General features: G+C 33.5%; 2 protein-coding genes across 2 annotated transcripts; both read right to left on the reverse strand.

Annotated features, from left to right (window-relative positions):
• Window positions 1-7,711: 7,711 nt before the first annotated feature.
• LOC117692450 (ATP-dependent DNA helicase PIF1-like) lies at window positions 7,712-9,750 on the reverse strand. The gene is made up of 4 exons (XM_034480239.2): window positions 9,493-9,750; window positions 9,175-9,303; window positions 8,857-9,085; window positions 7,712-8,535 (listed from the first exon to the last, which is right to left on the reverse strand). The coding sequence occupies exons 1-4, from the start codon at window positions 9,748-9,750 to the stop codon at window positions 7,712-7,714; spliced, it is 1,440 nt and encodes a 479-aa protein (XP_034336130.2).
• A 4,903-nt stretch (window positions 9,751-14,653) lies between these two features.
• On the reverse strand, window positions 14,654-26,622 carry LOC105329901 (soluble guanylate cyclase gcy-35). Its single transcript, XM_011431387.4, has 14 exons — window positions 26,510-26,622; window positions 23,741-23,812; window positions 23,580-23,643; window positions 21,701-21,774; window positions 21,312-21,412; window positions 19,321-19,504; window positions 19,048-19,121; window positions 18,371-18,886; window positions 17,978-18,152; window positions 17,540-17,685; window positions 17,119-17,267; window positions 16,728-16,874; window positions 15,962-16,116; window positions 14,654-15,799 (listed from the first exon to the last, which is right to left on the reverse strand). The coding sequence occupies exons 3-14, from the start codon at window positions 23,580-23,582 to the stop codon at window positions 15,553-15,555; spliced, it is 1,971 nt and encodes a 656-aa protein (XP_011429689.2). The 5' UTR covers window positions 23,583-23,643; window positions 23,741-23,812; window positions 26,510-26,622; the 3' UTR covers window positions 14,654-15,552.
• Window positions 26,623-27,708: the final 1,086 nt, after the last annotated feature.

Below are 27,708 nucleotides of genomic sequence, written 5' to 3' on the forward strand. Positions count from 1 at the left end.
CAGATTTAGAAAAGAGTCCCAACTTACCCGATATATAATATGTAACACACAAAATAACACCCCAAAACAGATAATTTCTAAAGCATATAGAACGCTGTGCTACAATTCATATACCAAATACAGAATATATCAACATCCAAAATGTTATGATTAAGATTATAACGGTTTTTTGAAAGTGTTTATACAAGCTTTTTCAGTTTAAAAAGAAAACTCTACCTAACAAACTTCATAAAATTATACATTCAGTTGTCCTATCTTTAAAAGAATATATTCTTACCCGTTAAGAGCGCATGGAGCTGTAATGCTGATATGAAATGGAGTATTCACTGATATATTAACATCATTGTCTCATTAATATTGATCATTAATATAAGTTAGTTATGTACGCTCTTGCTTCGCTGCGAGTATAAACCCCATTTAGTACTTTCTAGAAGAGAAATGAATATAAACTAATTCAAGTAATGGATGTCATATCACAGATTCATCAACGCTGAGTTATCATTTCATTTGAAGATATGAAATCTAAAGATCCCAACAATTTATTAAATCGATTAACAGTTTGCCACCATTGGTAAAAACAATCAATAATAACTCAATACATATAGTCCTTTTCCATTTTAAAGTATTGTCAAATATCTTCGAAATAGACAAGCATAAAAAACATTGATATAAATGTAAAATTGTGTCAGTTATCAGCAATACAACCTCATCCACCGAATATTTACAGGCATCGGAATATTTTTTATAATAATTAATTAATTTTAAAAATCAGATTTGTTACGTACAAAAGTATATGATTGTTTTGTAAAACTTTAGCGATAACCATGGTAAATGTATGCTTTAATGAGACTATTGAACTTGACAAATTATGTCTGTTTTAACTATACTAGTTTCTCGATCTTAGATAACTGAAGTATGTTTAGCAATTCTAACATTTTGAATTACTTAAAAATAAATTTTGGTGCTGACAGATCCATTCTTATTTTATATGATTTGTATCAAGAAGACAATGGGGAAAATTTCTGATTTTCAATGTATTAGGGATGTTTGTAAAGTACTTGTATCAGTAATTTAATACATGTGGCAAAAGTTGCTTTTAGCTTGATAAAAGTCTCTGATACATATATGTACATGTTCATCCAGGTTCTATGTAAATGGTCCCTGTTCGCGAATGCTTAATACTTCTTTATCACTGGGTTGAGATTAGGGTGTATGCTCTCAAAGCTATAGAAATTATCCATAATTTTCACAATAAAATATCTTATAATGTCTTACATTGATAAGATTATGTTCTAGGGGTTTTCTCAAGAATTTCTATAACTATAAAGTTGTAGATTATTTTAAGTCAGATCTCTGGGTAGTAGTGACCTGCTTAAATGAATGGTGTTTGTGGGTACTTTTTTGCACATAAAACACGAGTAAGAATATAATTGTATTACAATGTAAAAAAAAATATTACATGTAGTTACTTTAATTTTAGGCTTAGTAACATTCATTTCTTTTACATTAAGAATAATTATGTCAAAGTTTCGTATGCTTGGTTGTTGAATAATTTACAATCTGTGTTCATTAAAACCAACACCATTACCGGTTTTCAATATCAAATTAATATAAAACTATCCATCCATTCAGGTTACAAGATAAGGCTTACGATAAAGCTCCAGTACTATTGGGAATAAGAGACACATATTAAATTGATTATAAATCAGTACATGAAGGACTGTCACTTAACTTTCGAAATGAGAGGAAGGAAAAAACTAGAAACAAATGATTCTGATTATTTATTTTGTCTCTATTGCTTGTAATTTAAGATATGACAATGAGAAAAAATGCGTAATCTTAAATCTTGTTTGGTTGCTTTAAAGATAAAATTGAATATGCATTTAATTTTAAATACTTTGCCTACTCTTTTGATATCTTATGTGTCAATTGCAAAAAAGTAATAATTTCTTATTTTGTGAGAATTAGATTTTTTCAGTAACAAAAGGCCCACAGGCCTTGAGTACCATAGTCCGAAGACCTGTAAGGGAGTCTCATGTTTACATTTTGAACTTCATTATGGAGTCTTAACATTATTCCGAAACTCATATTACATATACATGTTTGTATCTTTGAATTTCCCAATTTTGGTAGAAGGCTTTATAAACATCATAATCATATTATCCAGTTTATCTCCTGCAATTGTGAAAGTAAAGAAATATATTTTCTCTGATTTATTACATTATCACGATGAGGCTGAATCCCAATAACATTTTTTTTTTGGGGGGGGGGGGGGGGTGGTCAACTTTTAAAACTTTACCGTTAGTGATGAAAACAAAAGTCCCAGCATTATTTGAACTCGGGACCTGCCGGTCAGTAGTTCGAAGCTACAACCATTGCACAACAGTGATTGACACTGTCAATGTTGTCATGATGTCACAACACTTCATGAAAAGTTGAAATCAGGGGGTGTCGAGAATCGTTAATTGATAGTAGAATGAAAAGCCTGCAAGAGCTTTTTGATAATTATTTTGGTTTTTTTTAATCAAAAAGATGACAATGATTTCAAATTGAATTTATTCTCATTTTTTTCAGAAATTCTCTCACAGTCCAAAAAAAATAATAATTAATGCAAACGTACTCGACTTGAGTTAACTTTGATGCGTTAAAAAAATCAAAATTGAAAACGATTTCTATCTGCACTGTTATGTAATTATTTTAATACTTAGAAATAAAATTTTATGATGATTGTCGTTTATCACGCGTTCATAATGGTCATTAAGGTGGTATGGGACACCTCCATGTTGTGACGTACTATTTATCGAAATAAACAATCAAATTATGTGACGCACGTACTAAGTAATTTTATAAATAGTTTCATTCCAAAAATTGTCACCTAAGAGTGTAGTGCAGTGGGTTAGAAGGCTCACTACACAATAAAAGATGAAAAAGAGGGTTCACTACGAATCTGTAAGTCATGAATTCTAATCCCATTGGGGGATTTTAAGTTATTTACCTTTAATAAAAATTTCAAACGTATTTTTGGGAAACAATTTGAAAATTCTAGACCGTGAAATATTCTAATTATAATGTACTCTAATCCATATTCCATTCAATGGATCAATTTTATTTCAAGAAAATTCTGAATAAGGTGCTTTTGGTATAGTATAAAATGATAAATTCCTTTGTAAATCAAATTCTGACATGATTGGATCATCTTCGCTAGTCCACTTTGCTCCCCATAAACCCTTGGCGGATTTCATTACGAAAACTCGGTGACAAGCTCTGTTTTATGGTTGGCTGCAGCTGCGAGTAGCTGCATGATCCAATCGCAGTGCTTGTAAATATAAACTTTAAAAGATAACACATGTGTGATCTTTGGTAAAACATTTGGTGCTTTTAACAAGTTGAGACACAAGTTCTCGAGTGCAGTGCTCACCAACGATGGTTTAACCAGATCGCTTTAAAAACCTATATAGTTTACTTGGATGGATAGTTCTACAAACTTGTCAAGGCTAGCTCGCTTGATAGCATGGGAAGTAATCATGGCGAATGTAGAAGTTGCATAACCCGTTAGTATATACGTTCCTGCTTATGGTTATTGCCTTTAAGGGTTCAATGAGATGTGTTTTATTAAATTTCTTTGGTCCGCAATATTAACGACAACGATACCTGGTTTTATGGCATGAAAGCTTTCATATAAATCGGCGAGTTTTTACCTTCCGGTACAGAACAGGGGTCGGCAATCTTATCAATAAATAATAACTAGAGTCAAAATAAGTAAAAACCCAGCCATGAGCTTCGCTCACGAAGTGAGCGAAGCGAACAGGAATGCAATGCGATTTTTCACAAATCTGCTGTCGCGCCGATATTTGCTTTGACCTGGCGATTAAATCAATAACAATCAAGAGAACTAGCATCAAACAACTTAACTCTGTCCTAAACTTCGGATAATTCAACCCCTAAAGCTCTACATCGGCGAATTATTCAGATTTCTGTCCACATTCGATCTACCGAGAAGCCATGTAGTGACGTCACTAATTTCACATTCACCCCGAGACTGCACGGATTGTAAATAAATATTATTAAATTAAACAGGTTTAAAAAAATTATTGAAGCATTTAAAAATGTCCTTAAAAATCAAAAGATGATTTAACATATTAAAATCAAGGACAATGTTGGCTTTGTTTTATTTTTATTTTATATGATTTAAAAATAAAAGGGAGATAATTAGTGTTGGAGTGCGGGAAAATTTGAATTTGCTGGAATTGCTGAAAATTCTTTCGAGCTGCTGCCGAGACACATCGTTATGTCGAACCATTTTGCGGCTGCCTTATGGTAAATGGTTTATGATTTCTATAATAAGTAATAATTTTTTATAATATGTTTTACGGTGCGACCGTTGGGCGAGCACAGCATGTGATCAAACAATGAATTATAATAAATTAATAAAATAAAATTTACAACGTGAAATTTGAATGCCAAAAAATAAAACATACCTATTTTTCAGTAAATTTTCATTATTCATAGTTTATAAGATTTGTTATAATTTATTTATTTATATGTAGAACAATAGTTTAATCTCAGATACAATGTTGTTGAGTAATTAAGATTTTAATATATAAATATTCATTGCACTGCAGTAGACATTTTCTTGACTCATCATAGAGCCCCCCCATGCTAATTTTTTTTTCATTTTTGTCAATTTATACATAGAAAATCGACTTACCATGGATTTGCCCCTCCACTTAAAAAAAAATAATGAATGTTTAATTTTATTTTTAATTTACGCTTAAAAATTTTTGCTTTTCATGTTAAAAGAACAAGGTGTTGCCCCCCCCCCCCCCCCCCCCCGCATGTAATAAATGGAAGTGAAAATAAAGAAACCATTGAACTGCTAAAGGGCTGAAGGATTAGAATTTTCATGATTTATTTTTCTTTTTGGATGAGGCTGCCATCCACCCATCCACCCCCTTTAAAAAAAGGCGCTGCTACGTATAACGTACGTTTCAGGAAATTACCGTAATTATAGTGAATAAAATATTTGTGAGCATTCATCCAAATTAGTGCAATTTACAACTGTTTCCTGTATCTGAAGAAATGTCCTTATTCGTCAGCTGTTCTTTATCTTAGCCTTTGCAAGATTTTGAGAGGATTTTGGTCATTTCAGCAGATTTACAATAACTTCAATTAGAGTAATTTCCCCTTATCAGTGCTTATTGTGACGTCAAAGCTGACGTTGGTTAAGTGTCGTCTTACTCTTTAAAACTCCCCTGAGAAATAAAAGTATGCGAAGTATGCTGTTTTATTTACTTAAAAAGCATGATGTTCCTAAAATTACACATCTTATAAGCTTTTCAAAGGTTTTACTTTGATTCTCGGGAGAACGTGATGTTGGAACGTGAGGTTGGAAACCATTGGTACTATGAATTGTGGGTCAAAATTTACTGACTCCGAAAAAATATATCGGATCAATGTGTAAACGTTTGTGACGTCACACGATTATTTTTGATTGAAAGTGTACTGAGGTGAATTTTAGGGGTAACATTGACTTTATGTCGCTTACATCGTTATTGTTTTTACTGTCTAAATTTGTCTTGCTGATTCTCGTGAGAGTGTGAAGTGATAAAAATTGCCATGATTACAGGGAACTACTGGGACGATTAAAACGATGCATTACTGGTCCGATTTACTGACGCCAAAAAAATCCGTTGAATGAATGTGCAACTAGTCCGAATTTTCTATTCACACACGCCTTGCTTCGCGCCGGCGCTGCGCGCCGGCGAGCTGCGCTCGCTATTATCATGATTAATTTATTCATAGTCATGGCAAGCCAAGGTTCACAGGAGTTGGCAGTCTTATCAATAAATCAGGAATAAAGTAAAAAAAAAAAGAGAGAAAGAAATAAAGAAATAAAAAGCAAAGCAAGCTCATGAGCAAAGCAAAGAATTTTACCCATAGGTTTAAATTTATTATGACTTTATTTCTCATTTTTGATAATGTTGATGACATATGTGATTGACTATTTTATATTCTTGTTTTAGATATACACATTTTATCCGAGTTTTTAAATGAACAATAACAATCACAGTATGTCTGCGTTGTAAGTATTAATCATACACTTTGCCATTTAATTGCTGTCATTTTAGAAATACATATAATGATATACAAAAGACATGATGAATAAATGTCAAATATGAGAAACACTACTGGCGTGCGACCAGTTCTTGCTGAGTACCATTTCTCGCCAGTACATTGTGACATCATTTTATCAACATATAAAATTATAGACGGAAAAATGACGTCACAATGTACTGGCGAGAAATGGTACTCGGCGAGAACTGGTCGCACACCAGTACTGGCGTGTGACCAGTTCTCGTTGAGTACCAATTCTCACCAGTTCCTTGCGACACAATTTCATCAACACATATAATAATTATATATGAAAACTGACGTCACAATGTACTGGTGAGAAAAAGTACTGGGCAAGAACTGGTCGCATGCCAGCAATTTATATTGTAGGCATATAACAATATGCAAATTTCTCACATACACAAAAATATCACACAATCAAAACTAATTTTGATTTTACCCAATACACGTTGCTCCTATATTCCGAGACTTCTTTATTGACCTAGGAACGTTTTCTTCTACCCCTCTCTTGACCTCTTCAACGACCCTTTCCTTGACCTTTTCCACGACTCTTTCCTTTCTTTGAACAATTAGTACAAAACCAGGTTGAATTATCTCTAGTAAGAAAACTCTCAGTTCCCTTTAAACCGACACATTTGTAGTGGAACCAACAGTTACACTTGTCGCAAGCAACACTTTCTTCTTGAGTCAATGCTGGATCCCATTTGCATTCCAAATTGCATAACTTGCATGTGTAGGTTTCACTTATACATGTATCAACAGTGACTGTTGATTTCTTTGCTGATGCACTGTCCCTCTCACCCAGTGTTTGAATTTTAGTTCTCAGTGCCTGCTTTTTTTTCCCTTGGAACTGTTCTTTTAAAATTCCTTAAAGCATCAACAAACGAAATTCTCACAAAGTGCTGGAAAAGTTCCATAATGAGGGTCATAACTATCTCATTTTCTATCTCATTATCGTCCACATTTCCGAACAAAAAAATCCATTTCTCTGCTAAGCTATCGTCTGTATCCACTGCATTTCTGCATTTGTTATGGAGATTTTCATGATATAAATGAAAATGTTCTGGCGTCAAGTTCTTCTGTACAACAGAATTTAACTGAACAAAAAAATCGTATACAGGGTCACTGACAATGGTGAGTCCTCTAGATGGGCCTTGCTTGAACTCAATCTCTGCCATACTCTCCTGATTATTGTTAACATCTTGTTTACTTACTCGGAAGTTTTTGAGGAGAGATTGTTTCTTATAATCAAGTTTACGAATAATTGTGCTTTTCTTTGAAGTCTTCCCCACTTTTCGAAGTACTGACTCACGAATTCTCTTTCCAATTCTTTGGATACAGACTCCTGCGATATACCGAATTTTTCCTTTCCTCACAGCCGATAAATCTGAAGAAATTTCAATTTTTTCAGTTTCCTCCGTCTGCTTTCTAATAATGGTCTCTGATTTCTTTGAAATTTCTCTGTCCATCAACCAAAACAGATTTTTTGTTGAGAGTTAGTTTTGTTGCTTGTCGACAAGATCTATTAGAAACAGTGTTTTCAGAGAGGAAATATGTTTATCACTGGTAACAAATGCATTTAACTTGGAGTACATTTGGGTCCATTGCTGTGGACACTTGGGTGTTTCATTAAAAAGTCCATGGACTTTGAAATACAGAAATTATAATGTTTTCTGAAAGAATCTGACTGGAAAAATGTTTCTGTAAAATTTGCCATAAATGGCAGGTGCTCATGCTCTGTGATGAATTTCCCTATCTCCCAAGGCGATTCTAGTTGTGGCAATTCTTCATCTTGGTAAGAGGTTCCTAGGTCGGTCACTATTGTCAATGTAGAAGATGAATTCGGTCCATCATCGGTGTCTTCTGATGCATTAGTATCGGTACTTAAATGGAGACTGTGTTTACTGCAGCAGAGCATGTTGTCCAAGAAATCTGAGAGATGTCTATCATAAAATTCATACACAACGTCTGGATGTTTGGTGTAAGCAGCTTTTCTATTAAGATTGACAATAAGCAGTCCATCTGTATTGGTGGCTCTTCCCACTGCTACACCCATCTGTCCAGGTGCAAAAAGGGAGTAGGAGTCGATTTCTACAAATCGAAGTGTCTGTCCTTGTGCTCGATGCACTGTTAGGGCAAATGCTAAAATCAACGGTATCTGTATTCTACATGCCAAAGTTTTCTGCTGTCTTGTGTCAAATACATCAAACCTTGTCTCTGTTACCTTCATAAGGTGCCCGTTGAAATTTACGATTGGTGGACTTCCTCTCTCCACTTTGTGAACAATTCCTCGCAGTCCATTCACTAAACCATTTCCAATGTTCTTTAACAATATCACTTTTGCTCCCTCCTTTAACAGAAGATTCTTTGGGGCAATATTTCTTCTTAACTGTTTAGTGTCACCTGAAATTAAAAGACTGTAATATGAGCATTCTGTTTTATGATAAACATATATAATATCAAGATATTTATAATTATGTAAGTGAACTATCTTTCATATAAATAGTGCACACCAGTTGTTATTAAAAGCATATCATAAAGTAATGATCATTTCCAATGAACATATACACATACATATTTTTGACATACCCTTACATGTACCTATATTTAAAGTGCTAAAGCAAATATGAATTTGTCAACCCTGTACAAAAATATTGTCAATTACTGGTAATTGAATTAAATTTAACACTGATTCATTTATGTTTCAAAACTCTTTCAGTATACCTTCCTCTTTTGCTTTAAAGCAGAACATTTCTCCGGGCAACTCCTCCAGGATATCTTGGTTAATAACACATGTGTCAAAATTAGTCCCAAATAGCTTCGTGACTTCTTCGTCTGGAACTTTGAGTGGCCTGTCTAAACTGCTTAAAAACTGCATGGTTTCTTCTGATGGAGATCCATCACAAAGCTCGTTAACAGCTCTGATCAGCAGAAACTCACTCTGTCTCACAACCTACGTTAATATGAAAAATTTGTCATGAAATTTTAAAATGCTATTAATACATGTAAGCTCAACTCTGTGTATTATTTATAGGCTGATACCTCTTTGATATTGATATGGTGAGGAAAGGCTAAGTAGAATCTACTGCTTTGAAAGCAGTAGCTGTCATCGTCTTCATTTTTTAAGTTAAGAACAGGTGGCAGTTGCTTAAAGTCTCCACACCCTATGACCTGCAGTTATAAAAAAAAGTTACAAACTTAATGTGACAATTTCATCATCTGCATCAACATAATTACACCTTATAATCTCATAAATTAGCATCAGAGTTATAAATCCTCTATAATGACATAATTCATATCTGATCATTAAATATTTTGATTTCTTTCTATTAAGTAATTCCCTTTGTTTATTATACGTACTTGAATTCCTCCAAATACAGTGTCAGTCTTCTTTACATGGCTACAAACAAATTCTACCATGTTGAACACTTTAGCAGACAGCATACTTATTTCATCAATTATGAGGCACTGTGTCTGTTGAATTCTTTTTTTCGCCTCTGCAAATTTGTCATCATTGTTCAGAAATTCTTCAAGTTTGTTATGAGTAAACCTGCCATCCATTATTCCGGCCCAATGATGGAGAGCTGTGGATTGGGAACCAAGCTGCAAGCTGGCCATCCCTGTGGTTGCCGTTATGCCAATCACTTTATGAACACTAAGCTCCTTTATAATTTTTCTACAATATACAATAATCACAGTATTAGTAATCTAATTCCAATCAGCTGTTTGGAATTAAACAATACCACAGAACATACATGTATTTAAGATATTATTCTCATATCTCTTTTACATCTCATTGCTGTAACAATAGTTTAACCACCTCTCTCAAAAAAAGAACACAGGTCGTTTTACAAAAAAAGCATGTAAATTAATATATTGTATGCATATTGCGGGCCAGCACTAAACTTTGAGACCAAAAATGACGGAAAGTGTATTAGTCTCCATCATGTTCAACGTGCATGTGAGGACTTCTTCATACAGAATGCTGAGATAAGTGCACCAAGCACAGACGTCCTTAGTAAATTAATGATGAGACTTTTTGAAGCACAAACCCAACAGATCTTTCAAGATGGAGAGAGAAAACTTATTTTTCCATGCATGTGTATCCTGATGCAAACAGCACCAGTGTTTACATTTCAATGTCCTGTTGATGCGGTACAATGGTGTACAGCAATATTGTACGTTGGGTGTGAAACACAAGACACCTGGTTGAAATTCATGAATGTGAAACTGTCTGCTGGATTCCAAATTAGCCAAGCAAGCATCAATGGACTGATATATCTTGTTGCAGCACTATCATTACGAAAAGGTGTGCCTAAAGATGAAAGTTATTTCCCATCCAGCTTTATGGAGGAAACACTATCAAATTCCTTTAGTGCTAACAGAACCATAATTATGAGGTCAAAAACCTGTAAACAAATTGTTGACTGGCTAGCCAAAAAAAGTATTTGTAAAACCTGCAGTGACTCAATTTATGTCAGAAAGAAAAGAGAGAAGAAACACAAACTTTCTGATTTACATGGAGAAGATGAAAATAAAGAAAACAAAAAAGTCTGTAAAGCTCCAACAAAGACGTGCAAAGCTTCTAACAGTGATGGCAAGTCTTATGCTCACCAGAGTGATGGCAAATCCAACGCTCCACACAGTGATGGCAAATCCAACACTCCACACAGTGATGGCAAATCCAACGCTCCACACAGTGATGAAATTAGTTGCATTAAACCCGAGACAGAGAGCATTGTGTTAGATGAAAGTAATCACAAGGACAGTGAAGAAATACTGAATTTTGTTATGAAAACAGATATTCCTGAAAACTTTGTATTTCTTTTAAAATCTCAGTTAGAAAACTGCCGAAAAGGTTTGGATATTCATCAGAGAAGATGGGATCCCAAAATTATCAGCTTGTGTTTGACTTTATATATATATATATATATATATATATATATATATATATATATATATATATATATATATATATATATATATATATATATATATATATATATACATGTATATATATATATATACACACACACACGCTCACCCCAAGCTTTTGATGACATAAGAAAATCCAACTTTTTACAACTCCCCTCCAAACGTCTCCTGCAATACCATAAAAACTCAGTGAAGCAAATTCCATGATTCAACGAAGCAAATTTAATTTGGATGAAAAAGGAAATGGACAGACAGAAAGTGTCAGAATTTGGTCGACATGGGGGCATCATAATAGATGAAATGACAATTCAGGATGATTTGATCATTACCAAATCTGGTGATACATGGAACTTGTTCGGTTTCATCGATATGGACACGACAAACAACAATACTGAGGTCATCTCTTCTGGAAAGAAGAAAATCAGCCTGGCAACACACGCCCTTCAGTTTGTTTTCCATGGATTAACTGGATTCAGGTAAAAATATTCATACAATAAATAATATTACATTACTTAACCTACTTAAAATTTGAAAACAACTGGCTTGTATAGTGCAACATAAGTTATAAGCAGATAGACCACATAATTTTATATCTAGTACATAAAAATTGGCAAGTATTACTGACCAGATATGAAAATGACATTACCTATGTACATGTTCAGATAACACCAGTACAAGGAACCAATAAAATTTTCTTTTCTCCTTTCCATGTTTTATAGGTGGCCAGTTGTATATTTTGGGTCTAATCCTGCGACTGCCCATCAGTTATACAACACCTTTCGGAAATGTGTGGACCTATTGGATGATTTTGATGTTACTGTGGATTACATTATGACAGACGGTGCATCCACAAACCGCTTATTTGCTACCATGTTGTTTCCAGGGAATCCCAGCGATTCCAGTTGGGTCTTCCAGGATATTTACTTCCACCAGCATAGGATGTGCTTCATCCAAGATGCATGTCTTCAAGAAGATTAGAAACAACATTGAATCTAGCAAGTGTATAGTATGAGAACACTGGGAAGAGTGTTTTAAGTTCAATTTCCAGAATGGATTTTCTATACACAACAAACTTACGGAGGAGCACATCAATTTAACCCCTTCAAGTAAAATGAGGAATGAGCTTGCCATTCAAGTCCTAAATAAGGATATGCTTTACTTAATGAAAGCATACCAAGCAACTCTCCACAATCCACAAAACTTGGCATCCAGCATTGAACTTTTGGAAAATACCTCAAAATTAGTTGACATATTTTGTACCATAAACCAACCCATTTCATCGCTACAAGACCCCAAATTTGAAACGCTGAATAATATTACTAAATTCTTCACATCTTTGGAAAATGCCATGGACAAGTCCGTCATGCATTTTTCGTCGAAAAAATCACATAACTTCTGAGACACGCACCGACATAAACTCTTCCATTGTGGGTTTTGTATCACTGTGTAAATTATTTTTGACAGGACAAAACAGCATCAACCCTGGCTACCTAAACTCAGATATCGTTGAGAACCTGTTTCGACAACAAAGGGGCTTAAGAAATGGAATGAATACAAATCCAACTGTTGCCCAGTATGGGCCTGCAAATACTGCCATAATACTAGGGCAATGTACTGTTTCAAACAAGTCTAACTCTTCAAACAAAGCAAGCTTTTTCACAGCAACAACACCATGCCCACTAAACATCACCAGAAACAAGTCTCAAAAATCAAAGAGAAGGGGGATTCGTATATGAAACTTTCATGCATACAGGGAATTATATTGACATGTACTTGTAGGATAATAGGTAAGATGATAAGTGATGTATACTAAATGTACTTAGTAATCATTTTCATGTCATTCACTTGATTGTGACCTGAAAAATAATTAGTAAACAAACGAAACATGTTTCAAAATATTTTTGAGACTTCCAACATATTTTCTATATTGCTTACTCAATGTAAAGGGCATCTGTAGTGCTGTCTTCATAAAAATTCAAGAAATGAAAACTTTTATTTCATTGCCTTATTTTCTTGGTTGAAGTGATGATGTATATATATGTCTTACATGATTGTCTGAAAAAGTCTAAATTCCTTTTCAATTTTAAAATGAAATAATTCACATTAAAATAATATCAATAATTGTTTCAAATATTACAATTTAGATGCCCATCATATTATCATCCAAAATACAAAGAAATTTCGCGGGGAAATGTCAGTAGACTGTTTGTTGGTTTTTCATTATATTGTATTTATATACGATAATATTCCTTATCAATATACTTTACCTCAAAAGATATGTTTTTCCCGTTCCACATTGCCCTGTTATGACAAAACTATGACCCTCTAAAGCCCTCGCTGCAGCTTCAGCCCTCGTGTCCATCGTTTTCTTCAATTACGGAAAAAACTTTTCCGGATGTCCTTCTAATGTTTATAATCCACGCAGTCTCGGGGTGAATGTGAAATTAGTGACGTCACTACATGGCTTCTCGGTAGATCGAATGTTGACAGAAATCTGAACAATTCGCCGATGTAGAGCTTTAGGGGTTGAATTATCCGAAGTTTAGGACAGAATTAAGTTGTTTGACGCTAGTTCTCTTTATTGTTATTGATTTAATCGCCAGGTCAAAGCAAATATCGGCGCGACAGCAGATTTGTGAAAAATCCCGTTGCATCGCTGTTCGCTTCGCTCACTTTGTGAGCGAAGCTCATGGCTGGGTTTTTACTTATTTTGACTCTAGTTATTATTTATTGATAAGATTGCCGACTCCTGTGGGTACAGGTCCTTACAAAACACTGAATAAAACATCTCGTACTTTCCCTAGGTTATAACTTAATTCGTATTTAATAACATCGTTAATTATGTTCCGTTATTCGGTAGTCAACATGTTTTCAAGTTGTACAGTATAATGCCATGATGTGTATATAACCCATTGTTTAATCCGATTAAAATGTAAATATGCAAGGGGCGCAACTCAAGTTGCTCGCTAGATAGCGCCACCACATCACCGAGTTTTCGTAATAAAATCCGCCAAGGGTTTATGGGGAACAAAGAGGACCAAAAACCCTTGGCTAGCGAAGATGTGATTGGATTTGAATTAAGTTTTTATAAAGGACATCCTCTTTAATTTGCCTGGTCCAATATTTTGGCCTGACCTTAAAAATCAGCTATCAGTTTGTGGTAAAAAATTACAATTTGTGAATATTTCTCACCAAATTTTATTTAACAATCTTCAAAGCGTTTTTATTTTATTTTGTTAAAAATTTAACAGTTAAGGCAGCAGATATAAAAGGTATAAGATAATGGAGGGATTTAAAATCGGTAAGTAGGTGACAGTTATACATGTAATTATTTTTAAAACAACGACATTCCTTTTCTCTGTGTAAGGGGATGGTGTGTAGCGTTTACCTTTCATGAATAATTATAATTTTGGTAAATACCGTTATAATTATCAAAAGTGTAAAATCTTCAAGGTATTTAAAATCCAAGCAAAAGAATGAATAACTTTTACAAATAACATTTTTATTTAGCTTAAAAAAACAGGGTTCATGGGGAAATTGATACCAAATGATAAACAAAGTAACAAAACGGTTCTGGTTTTTTTTTTTAATTTATTAATTTAAACAACAAAGAGGAAGAATAAAACCAATGAAAATTTGTATGAATGAAAGACGGAAGGCTGGAAACCTTGTTCTGCTGTAAACTTTACATGTATTTAAGGAGATTATTATATATATTAACAAATGCTAATTTTGAAGATTTATAGAATATATTTGAAAATGGATCCTAACTTTCTGGTACATGTAAGAAAATAAAGTATTTTGTTTTGATGTATTAAGTTTATTTTCTTAATTTCAACACAGTATAATGCACTCGATGTATAATGATTTTTAAATTTTATTTTGGGGGGTTGCTTTTTAAATTTTTTTTAGTTAATGTGGTTGCTTCTCAAAAAATGTCTAAATTTAAAAATGTTATTATATATGTAGCAGACTGTTTTTTCATATATAACGTTATTACTGGCAATATTTAAAAAATTTCATTATAAGGAGAAGACTACCTAAGTTATTTAGAACTTGTGTCTAATCCTTATGATTTAATCAATAGAATATGTTAAATTCAATTCATTGAACATTTTGCATGATGTTATGATAACAATTCATACAGATATGCAATATAAGACAGTTATGGCTCTGATAATAACTTTTGGATGGAAATGATCTTATATTGTACATGTAATCTTGCCGTTCAAAAATCGAAATTCGAAAATGTATGTAACGATTTAAAATTTACATGCTCTGCACACTCATCAGTACCTGTGAATTTAGGTCAATTTATTCTACTATACTTAACTTCTGTCATAATTTATCTACACAACATTTTCTTTCCAAGATTCATCCACATACATGCAATACACAAGTCGGGTGGGGGTTTTGCTGACATAAAACACTGACTTAATCAACTGCATGTATAAGATAACAGCATATTACAAATTAACAGGTGCGTCACATTACAGAGCAAAAAGAGGAAGATTTGGGCTCTGTAACAGTCGGTGCTACTGTCGCAGCCGGGGACTTCTCCTCTAACTGTTTCGGCTCAGTGGACGTCTTGATGATATCCGAATTATTAGTTATCCGGCTCGGATTAAAATCGTCCGATACTCCATTCAGAAAGTATGTGTCCATAATTCCTTTCCCCTTTATATCTACACCGCCTCTTCTCTCAAGAATATAACCCACGTTTCGAATTTGACTGTGAAAAAGGTTAAATGCTATTTACAATTATATAACGTAATCTTGTACATTCTTATACAATGCTACATATAATCACTTAAGACGTTTTACATGTTTTAAAATATGCGCCAATATTTTATTGAAAAATGAATTTACCAACAAAATGAAGTGTTTATCTTACTTGTATGTAGTATCACTGATATGAACCCGACCCGGAAGTCCATGACTTTCCATGCGCGAAGCTGTGTTTACGGTGTCACCAAAGAGACAGTATCTGGGCATCTTTGTGCCCACCACACCCGACACCACCGGCCCAGTATGGATGCCCACTCGGATCTGATTGGGAATAAGTTTTGGTAAGAATAAACTTTACATATTCTTTAAAGTTATAAAAGCTGGTTTTTTAAAAGATTTCTTCCAATGTAAAACTTGTAAATATGTGATAATTTCAAACATCTGAAATAAGTCTTAATCTAAACATGTATGTGTAGCTTTCTAGAAGGAAAAGTTTTGTCAGATAAAATGTAAAGCATTCAACATCCTTATGAGAGTTTGTTTTTTTTGTTTTTAAAATAATTGTTATTTAATAAAATGTGTAAGTGTAATTTTGCTTAGATTCATTAGATCATACCATAATTATTAGAATTTTGTAATAAAGATTTTGGACATTGAATTATTAATAGCAACTCTACAATAATACAAATTCATAGCAAATATTACTTCAATGTTGACTATTTAAAAAAGAATACAAATCAAAATCAAAATTCGTAATATTTTGGAAATAAGACACCACATACAATTTGAGACACATCACCAATTTCAGACTGAAGTTTAGTTATTCTCGATGCTCAGTTTAGTCACATGTTTAACCTAATATTCCTAATACATGCACAATTCAATACAGTTTTTTGAAGAAACTAGTTGAATAACAAAATCTTGTATTTTACTTGAATACATTTCTGTGATACAGGATTGATCACGTGATTTGTATCCTGAATCATATCGAGGCCCATATTTGACATCCTGATGGCATGGTCATCTCTGGCTTCCGGAACTCCTGATACAACCATGTAGGCATCACCAATTGTTTCCACCTACAAGTAATGAATGACATACAAAGTGAATGAACTTATTTCAAACCAGTGTAGGCAAAGCAGCAATATCAGAATCTTTGCTTTTCAGTTCAGTTAATATGTTTAATTTGAATTCAATTTATGCTTTGCTAAACAGAAAATACGTAAAATTCATATTTAATTTATGTTGAAAACTGAAAAATAATTATTTCATTAATGAGATCATCTGCATCGTACGACTTGTTGGCCCATTTGCGAAACTTACTTTATAAATGTCGTGTTTTGTTGTGAGCTGATCAAACCGTTGAAACAAATCATTCAGAAGTTTGACTATGTCCATAGGATGGCACAGTGCTGCCATGTTTGTGAACGTAACTATATCGCTAAAAAGGATGGTCACATTTCCGTGTTTCTCTAGAAAAAAGCATTGATTGTTAGTTTGAAATGGTTCTTCGCTAAGTCGTTTATCAAACGTATAAAATGTTGATTCCGATATTTTATAAAAGCTGCTTTGTTTTATAATGGGATGACATGGAGACTGATGATTAGTAACATATTAACATTATTGACATATTTATGTATACAAACTACTTTAAAATAGTCCATTCTCTCATCAATATCAACCCTCATACATCAGAATAAAGGCAATTTTGTCCTAGAAAAAAGCTTTAAACAACTAGTATTACCTGCTTCCACCGTCCGACCCTCTCTTAGCTGATTGGCTACTTTCACCGGAAGCATCTGATACAGCAACATGTCTGTCTTCTTCTTCTCCTGGTCGAGAGCCGCCGCTAATTTCTTCATGTCAGCTGTGGTTTGGTCTAACTTCTTACTTTTATTTAAAATACGAAAGGGTATAATTTAATTATGTTCAACTTTTTAAATTTTTATCTCTCTCTCTCTCTCTCTCACATTCTTTCTCTCTTTCTGTATGTCTAAATATAAGTTAAGCATAACTATAATTTGTTTCAAATTCGTTCAATGTCAACATGGTTGTGCAATTGTTTGGAATACACTAGTGCATGTCAGGGAGTAAGTGTGTATCGATATCCATATCTGTAGACATACTGAGAGAGAGAGAGAGAGAGAGAGAGAGAGAGAGAGAGAGAGAGAGAGACTTGTACCTCATCTCAACATCCGCTCGTCTTTGTTCGTTCATGAACATGATTTCCATGGTCATGTTGTCTTGAGGAATGTTTGTGAGGTACGTCGTGGAGGAGATCAGGTCCCCTAGGCTGTCAAAATGAGGCGTGCCTATAAACATTATCTCCTCCTTCTCCTCCAAAGGAACCATGTGACCTACATTCATTTGAATTTAAAAAATTGTGATGTAAGCAATTAATTAAATGCAAAGATTTGTCAAGTTAACATGAACAGAACAAACTCGGAATTAGACCTACTGATTCAAATGTTTGCAGACTAAAGAACAATTACAACAATTCGCAATTACACGGCATATTGTAATAATATAATTGCTTAATATTTCGTTAGAAATAAATTGTTATTAAATAACAAACCCCGTAGAACAGGACAGTCTGATTTCGGGGGAGATCCATTGAGAGTCTTTACTTTTGGTTGCAAGAAAAAATACATGTATGAACTGTTACAACTCATGATAGCGTCATATTCAAACTTCATCTCAGGTTCTTTAATCTCAAAGATGTCATTTATTTTTGCTCCTTCTTCTTGAATTTCATTACAAAGGGTTTTCAAGTGCAAGCCTGCACTTTGAATGAACATGTTTTTGTCAAAAACGACACTAAACGGTAAAGCTGTATTTAAACTGATTTCGGGAACCGCCACCACGTTATTTTCACGCGCATGCGCGAGTTGCTGAAGTTTGCTTTCTACATGATTTTTCATGAGTTGGTCCTCTCCAGTAAAAGCTGCAATCTTTTGTTCCTCAAGAACCTTAACTTCAGTGATTACATGTTCACAATATTTTTGTTTAAATATCTCCCCCGTTTTCCTTGTAACAACTGTCATGCTGATTCGAGTTCCGAAAATTTGCAGTGCAACTTCAGTTAACATTCCTGTTAAAATTAATAAAAGAACTTTATTCAATAGTAACAACATTTGTATGTTTCAGTTAACATTTAAAATAATATTTTGATCTTCACTTTTTTTTTCATTCAAAAACTAATGTTTATTGATTATGCAGTTGTTTTTTTTTTCAAGAGACCAATTTATTTACCTATGGCCGCTGGATACATTCCCGGCCGTACGGTAAACACGTGTACAAACAACTTCCCGTCTTTCTTTTCACATCTAAAATCAATAACACGGTATTGAATCGTTGATTTACATCACTGAATATACAAAGCTTTATATGAAACACATACTAATTATTTCAACAGGAAAAGGAAATTAATGATTTTGATATTTACAAAAATCAAGGACAGAGAACATTTTGATGCAATGCATACAATTGTACACATCTATCTACCAAGGTAGGTTTTGCTTATACCGGAAGTGAGGAGGTCTCATGCCTTTGTAGGTTAAGGCCAAAAGGGAGTGTAGAAGATCCAAATTCTGCACAAATGTATGGAAATCTTTCCCAAGAGTGCGCAACATCCGGTCGTATCCACAACTTGTTGAGTAAAAGTAGAAGTAGTGTCCGTATGACTCCAACACACCACTTACGTCTAACCCTGTATAGTAAGAAAAAAGACGTCCACATAAGGAATATACAGCATTGTAAGGACCCATGAACTAACACTTTTATAAATGAAAAAAAACCTGTTGTCTGGTGCATTATTGACTATTATGATGCAGAGATAATTTATAAGTTTAAAATGAGAGTTTTGGATATTTTACAATCCATGAAATATAGTAACAAATTATAAGGCTTTCGTTGACCAAAAATGTAAAGCTCGGTGCATGGTTGTAATGTATCTTGCAGTGCATTCTTCCTACCAGGTGCACAGCCCACAGGCACTTGTTTCCGAGAAAAAAATTAACCCTATTATACTGTAGGGTAATTCTTTTTCTCAGAAACAAGTGCCTGTGGCACAGCCGTAGATTCTCTATGATCAAAAGTCCTGTCGTATTTACAGACTCAATCACCCTGAGGTCTTTCATAACTTTAGTTATACCCCAGAGTTATAACTTTGGTAAAGGCTTTCTTGTTCATCTATACTCACCCATTTTTTTCCCCTAGATATCTTAAAGTTCAGATGTTTATAGAATATATGCATAACATAAATGATCAAAAAGTAGTCCCTATCCCAGTGTCCGAATAAATACATCCGGCTAATCTTTGCTAGACCTAGTATGTATGCTAGATTCCAAGTTTAAGAGAAGATTTTAAAGATTTTAACCAGAAGTGTAGTGCCTTTACCCTTAATGTTTACTCATAAGTGATTAGAGCTAGTCATTAATTTACAATTTATGTTCCTTCCCCCTCCCCCATAAATATTATTTTCATTGGAATGTTTTGTGCCAGTTTAGCTACTGATTATTTGAAATGCCAGAAAGTGACCCGCAATATACTAAACCGGTGATGTCATAAGAAGTCACAACTTCATAGATTGAAATATAATGTGACAAAGATCCGTTTCCTTACATAATATCCTTTCTGTTGACACCAAACAACCAATTACAAACATGTGTTTTACATATTTTGTATCCAAGTTGTAAAAGGAGTTTCGGAGTAACCCAAACGATTGCAGTTTTTCCCTTCATCATATAATCATCCAGCTTTCAATTTGCATTGGGACCAACAATTTTTCTGTCTATTCATTCGGTTTTAATGTTTAATAGGCAAAAATGTTAAAGTTAAATCATCTACCATTATTTTTCTTATCAATGAGCGGAAATTTAAGAATAATTTCTTTTATTTTTTTTTTCATAAAATGATAAGAAATGTTGATAGTTATTAAACCTAAAACACTTCTAGAACAATCCTAAAAATCTTCTTGCTTCATCGTTTATGCGCTGATAAACAAAGGACTAAAATTCTAGGTAAATCACGGATTGAAAGCAGGCTATAATTGCTATCACAACACTAATCACACCTTTTGTTTTATACCCCATTATCAAATGTGTGCAAAACGGGAACACACACTCCCCCCATCCCCAATGATCCTACATATTAAATTCGCCAACTTTATTATAAGTGAACGATGGCGGACAAAATATTATTAACGTGTTATGTTCTCAATTTTGAATTTGAAAGGTGACAGTGAATAATAATCTACAACATGACAACTTTTTTGTATTTACTACATCTGACAACATGACAGAAGCAAACGAAAAAGGTCGAATCAGAAACATAGAGTTACAAATACTGTCTTCAATGATTTTGTTTATGCAAAGGAAAGAAATAAATAGTCTAAATAGTCAAAATGAGTCTAAATAGAATAATTTAATTCATTCTTCAGGTTGGGTATAGAGAAACCAGAAACGCGTCGCATTTCACCCCATTTACATTCTGGTAATTTCACTTGAATAATTCACCTGTGTTATTTGAAATGGCGACAACCAGGCTAATCGTTCTTTTATCGTCGTAGTAATGGAACAGCATGAAATCGTTGTCATCGTCAAGGGAGGCCTCTTTACTGTAAGAAATACCGAGTACATTTATTCGATTTTTTATGTTGTTTTAATGGCGCGATGCGTTAAAGCTAAATATATGGTAAACTTTATAGTAAATTGTTTTATTTAGCTTTATAAAGTAGGTATAAAATGATATTACATAATAAATACAGCCGTGTTCATAAGTGAGATTAGTCGAAATGATAATATTCATGGACACGTTAACAATCAATTATTTATTGCGTGATAAAAAATGTTTTACTTAATTAATCAGATAATGTGTAACTTCATCAGATGAATGAGTTTCTTACAGAACAGCCTGCCAGACTTCTTCTCCATACTTCTTTAAAACCATCTCACGAAGACACAGATGAACGTGGCCGTGCTTAAACGTAAACACAACGAATGATTTATAAAAACGATTGATCACCAGTCAAGTGTTACACAGGAAAAAAGAGAGAAAATAATTAAGGAATAATGAATCATTCTTTGAGTATTATGAGGTGATAATTTTGGTCGGGGCATGATCAAATCCAATTAAGCCCAAAGGGCTTTATAAGAGATTTGATCATGCCCCGACCGAAATTATTATCTCATAATATTCAAAGAATGATTCCTTATTACTAAAATGCATATTTATATAAATTTCAGCAATGGAACGATTGAAAATAAAAATATTACGTATGCAAACCGACAAAGACACTGGAAAATGAAAATATTGAAGAGGAACTACATTTTCACTGACTGTTTGTTTATTAATAATATTAAGTGCATCGTGTTTTAAAAATATGGTACTTCAAGCACGTTTTCTTTACACATTTGGATTCCTTGTTCATCTTATCCTTTTATCTACCATGGAGTACAGAAGACAATTTTAATTCATCCACAAATAATTTTAATTCATCTATACATACCCTTCGCCCTAACACCAGAAACCCTAGTCAAAGGGCAATGGCTTTTATCATTTTATTTAAATTTTTATTTTGTTGGAGACTAAACAGCTCGCTATAACGATGCAGTTTGTTATCGTTTTCTCAATTTCATAAGGATTAAAGAAGAATATATCAAATGTATGCAAGATATGCAATTTTACTAAAAGCGAACAAAATGGCCCAACCCCTACCCTAGAACTTATAACTCTGAGTTATTAAATTGACAGTTTCACATGAAGAAACAAACTTGTTGTTCAACCGTGTATTATGTACCTAATACGTATATTTGGAATAGCAAACACATGTACATCGAATGGTACAGTATTCGACCAAAATATGTGTCCCGAAAGTTTTAAGAACATGCATTGTAACAGCTATGCTCATCTCTCCTTCCTCTAAGATGCTTCTCGTCAATTTCGGTAAGGAATGGTTTAGTAGTTTGAGAAGCTGCAAATGCTCAAATGTTTATGTCCATCGCACAACAAGCGACTAAAGATTGCATGCTCCGACTGAATTTACCGTTTTATTGATTTTAAGAAATTCACAAAATAATGTTACAGTATTTAAGCGGGCTGCCAAAGATTGAATTTGCCTGGGTCTGTGTTTCCAGTAAAATATATTTCCAAAACGAAAATTCGTGTCAGACTGTGCTTTGCATTATGTACATTCAAACCTGATTGTGACAATAATTTTTTTTTGATAACTGTAAATCTAGATTTTTCAAAAAAAAATTATATCAATAATTAATCGACTACTGTGGTACAGCTAACTCATCCTCAGATAACTTTGCGGAAATAGTTTGGCATTGAACATACATAGCTTGGCATAGATCAAGGTCAATCAACGGAAACATTCTACATGTAGTATTTGAAAGCATGATTGTTATGCCAACACAAATTTCATTTCCGTGTTTCCATAACTCTGTATCAAAATTCATTTGACAACATTTGTTAAATCATATCTGAGTCACTTTTGAATAAAACAGTATTGAAAAATAAGCAACTGGCAGTATAAAAATTAAATTTCATACCTACTTAAATATATTTACACGTATTTGCCGTTTCACATTTTACTGGGGACAGAATCCAGAATTTTTTTCATAATACGTGATTTACAATGTACCTTTTTGAAATATCTATCAGTCGTGTTTAAACCAATATTTTCATATCAATTCAAACAATGTGTAATCTATATATTTATTTTGTTAGTTTCATACTTTCTTCAAAAATACTATCACAGAAACATGATTTAAACTTACCATTTTCTCTATATAGATGCCAGATTATATTCAAATTATATCCATATGCTCCATGTCTTCTTGTCTACAAAGATTAAAAAGTAAACTATTCACTTTCTCCATCTCTATCGCCATATCCCATTCGTCCAATGAGCACTTTTTAAAAATTCAATTACACTTACTTTCAATAGGAATGACTCCTCGAACTAAAGTGACATTAACAGCAAAAATGCAATCACCGAAGGGAAATGTTTCTACAAAACAAAATCAATTAAAAAATCCACTGGACATTACGATAAATATCTAAAATGATTAACTAAAAAGGTCCAATCATTCTAGTTGATTTTGTCAACAAAGGTCTGAACCTTTTAAATAAAACGATACTCAAGTATTAATATACTTTACCTAGAAGAGCCTAAGATTTCTACTTGAGCAGGTAAAGGCAAAACGAGTACTAGTGGTTTGGATAATCAAAAGTGTGAGTAATTAGTCAAATGACCATTTATCTATGTTCTGCTTCTGTTGATACGTCAGAGGATAACAACAAACATAAAAACAAGAAAGTCCACGGAGAATTCTATTTGTCACGAATGTAACTAGGCATCGATGCATAACAATAACGACCAATCGATTCCCAATAGATCATATCTAATTTGTTCTCACACAATGCTTACCTCTACATGTAATAGCGACTAATGTGAAGGCAGCCGATATGCTTATTAGTGTTTTCTTAATAAGCTCTTAACATATTGTCATTCTTGATGTGTATAACAAAAACCGCTCACTATTGATTTGCTTGAAGAAAAATCTATGTAGTTATTCTGAATAATAATATGGGTTTGTTGTTTGAAAGTTTGAAGCTTAAAGGAAACTTATGCTAGTTTTCCTGTTCAATTCTACATAAATCGAAGCGCTAAAGCAGGATGCATATGAAACTTTACTCTGAGGTCAATAGATGTTCTCTAAAAGAAATTGATAAGGATATGTTCGTTCATTACACTTTTCCTAAACCACTTAGGTGTTACGCAATCTTATTTCAAAATAGAAATTTAATGACATCATAACAAGATGAAATCGGATTAAATTTGCTCTGATATAATTTGGCATTTTTATACTGGAAATATATTTGATCGATTTTAAAAAATCTAAAAAATATCAAAAAATCTCTATAACTAGGCGATGGCTATCTTGTTCTTTTTTTATATCGAGGAATGTGTACGTAAAGTGGGGCAAAATTAAAAGGAAAGGATTTGATTATCGTAAATTATTATGCAAGAAGAATGACAGCAAGTTTTCATCTGATCACTTTCGTTAAGTACATGAAATTCTTGAAATTGATTTCATCTTTAGACACGAATTCAGATAAACAGACCCTTGGTTTAAGCAAACTAATGTTCGTGACAGGATCTTGAGTTGTGAGAAGTTTATAATATTTGTAATCATACGAAAAAAGAGATTAAATTCACACTAAATGTAATCAGTGTAATAGAATTCCAAGCATATACTGCTGTTTTCATGTGTCATGGTGTGAATTTTAATTATTCGGACTGACTTGAAAATGCTACACAAAATTAATGGCAAAGTAAACATTAAATACACAACATAATTCATTAAAGGGTGCGTATATATATATATATATATATATATATATATATATATATATATATATATATATATATATATATATATATATATATATATATATATATATATATATATAACTAAAAAAATCTTGACATGCAAAAAAAAAAACGAACTTCGGTGATTGTTATGAATAAACTGCAAAAAGAGGGGGTGGGGTAGCCAGCCAGCCCCCCCCCCCCCCCCCCCCCCCCGGTTCCGACGCCTATGTCAAGGCCAACACTTTTGTCTGCAACTTTAACAAACATGTTCAATAAAGTCCATTTCAGAAAAAAAAAACAATGGAATCCGATTTTCACGAGTTTCTGTCTTGTGGTTTGAAAGTAGTTTTGACCAACAAAAATGGACTAATTGACTGGCGGAAGGACGGACTGGTTAAAACCATTATAACTTGTTGCGTAGGGTGAGATATTCAACCATTCTGTGTACATGAATGCCACTACATGAATAAAATTAACAAGTAACTCAATAGCTGTTTGACAATACATTTTATTATAAATCTTGTTAATCTTTCTGTGATATCGTGGGGTTCTCTTCATGTATCTTAAAAAATGTATGATGTGTGTCAGGGCAGAAAGTCTGCTTCCAACTAACGATGATTTTAAACATAAAGATTTCACACTTATACATAAGTATACCCCACGTCAAGTTAAATTCTGAAAACTGAAAGTGTGTTGGTTTGTTGGAGGTTTAAAGGGCATAATCACAATAAGGGTCAGATTATATTTTTCTATATTTTATTGTTCACAATTATTTAGAAATGCATTTCTAATGATCAATCGAAATGTGAGTGTCAGTAGAAGAGTCATGAACTAGATTAAGACGTCAAAACTTTTCTATGTAAATAAGACTCGTGCCTTGTTTATGTTTACATTGGTGAAATATACCTTTTCAAGCTGATTTTTTTTTTATCTATTTTTATTCGTTTTAAACAAAAAAAACATAGTTCCTAGCATTTGTCACATTCATTTTATGTATTAACATGGATTTTTCAAAATGTAAACAAAAACTTCATAACAAAGAATTGTGAGTCCTTATCTCGCTAAAATGTATAACTCGCCGGCTGAAACTAACATTTTTGTTATTTATTAAAAATGCCTTACCTTACAGATACATTATAAACATTAATTTAATTTAATGAGTATTGGTTTAGTTACAAGATGCTCGACCAGTTATGACACATCCCGCAATACAATATTAAGTTAAACAAAAATCTAATAGACTTATAACATATGAAAATTGACACAATATGATTAACATGATGCTAAATTTTGGGGTTTGTTTAGGTACATGAAACAATTTAAACTTACATAAATCAGACGTTGCATGGCGTTATCAATTTTAATTTGTTCGTCTTCCTTCTGTTATTGATCATGACCGGAGCTATACGTAAAGTATGATTTATAAACAAGCTTGAGATTCGCTCTATCCCGGAAGTCCTCTTACGCATACTTCGTTATAATTTCCTTGTAGAGGCAAGGTCGTACAGATAGTTAATACATGTGCTCAGTGGCGTAGCTACCATGTATGCTTATATGCCTGAGCATGCACATCATGGGGGGGGGGGGGGGGGGGGGGGGTAAGAAAACTCAGTAAAACAAGCATTCTAAGAGTATTGCATAAGCAATACACGTCCCCTACCTTACCCCGGTCCTACTTGACATCATTTTAAATCTCCCCCATAGAATATCACAGCTTTATTGAGATATTCTTTACCATAAACTAGGTGAAAATGAACTTAAGAATAAAAGCTTTGAGTGGGTCAAAAACGTCAAAAGTTTTTTCTTCTTTAAGCTTTTAATAAATTTTGTGGTTTTATTTTATGCCTAAACTATAACCAAAACAATTTTAACTGCCTAAAAATATGCTTAAATAGTAAGCATTCCTTTCAATTTCTGTGATAATTTTTAGTGTTAAAAATCGTTAGAATGAGCTTCCGGGGCCTTCGCCTCCTGGGCCCCCATCAGGCTTCGCCCTCGACACACTGGGGGGCTCATGGCGGCCCCCAGACCCCCTGCCATTTTAAGCATGCACTTCGTGTATTGTCTAGCTGCCTGCATCTGCTATTTGATTGTCGTGAAAATTTTCTCTCACGAAACGCTAAATTTATCAACTGAATTGATCAAAGATCAAAAAAGTGGATTTGCTAATACGAGACAGTACACAGAGGAGGACCACAGAGGGGGGCAATCATTACAGAAACAGATAACCATCTACAGGATTGCAAGGGGAATGAGCCAGTAGGGTGAACTCGTTGTCTCCTCATAACTAACAGTGAACAAAGCAAATACTTATCGACATACTGGTATGTCACGAAGCAGGAGACTAAAATTTTTAAACTACGATGGTGTTCTGGCTCATCATTAACAGCTGCAGGATGTTGACGGAAACGTTAGCTCACGCTTGCTTTCTGTTTCAGTATCCATGCACTCTCTATCTGCCTTACAATATCAGATTCCTTCACAATTCCGTATATGCAACTGCTTACTAAAATTTAAACATGTATTTT

This window comes from Magallana gigas, chromosome 3 (assembly GCF_963853765.1).
Source record: "Magallana gigas chromosome 3, xbMagGiga1.1, whole genome shotgun sequence".
NCBI classification, from domain to species: domain Eukaryota; kingdom Metazoa; phylum Mollusca; class Bivalvia; order Ostreida; family Ostreidae; genus Magallana; species Magallana gigas.

What these genes read in the sequence shown, in the direction of transcription:
- LOC117692450 (XM_034480239.2), bottom strand. Translation starts at nt 9,750, where the DNA reads ATGGCCAGCTTGCAGCTTGGTTCCCAATCCACAGCTCTCCATCATTGG. An exon ending in ACCATATCAATATCAAAGAG is followed by an intron (nt 9,086 to 9,174) that starts GTATCAGCCTAT and finishes ATATTAACGTAG; the next exon opens with GTTGTGAGACAGAGTGAGTT. An exon ending in CTTTAAAGCAAAAGAGGAAG is followed by an intron (nt 8,536 to 8,856) that starts GTATACTGAAAG and finishes TTTTAATTTCAG; the next exon opens with GTGACACTAAACAGTTAAGA.
- LOC105329901 (XM_011431387.4), bottom strand. An exon ending in ATGAGACCTCCTCACTTCCG is followed by an intron (nt 19,122 to 19,320) that starts GTATAAGCAAAA and finishes TATTGATTTTAG; the next exon opens with ATGTGAAAAGAAAGACGGGA. An exon ending in CAAAACACGACATTTATAAA is followed by an intron (nt 16,875 to 17,118) that starts GTAAGTTTCGCA and finishes CATTACTTGTAG; the next exon opens with GTGGAAACAATTGGTGATGC.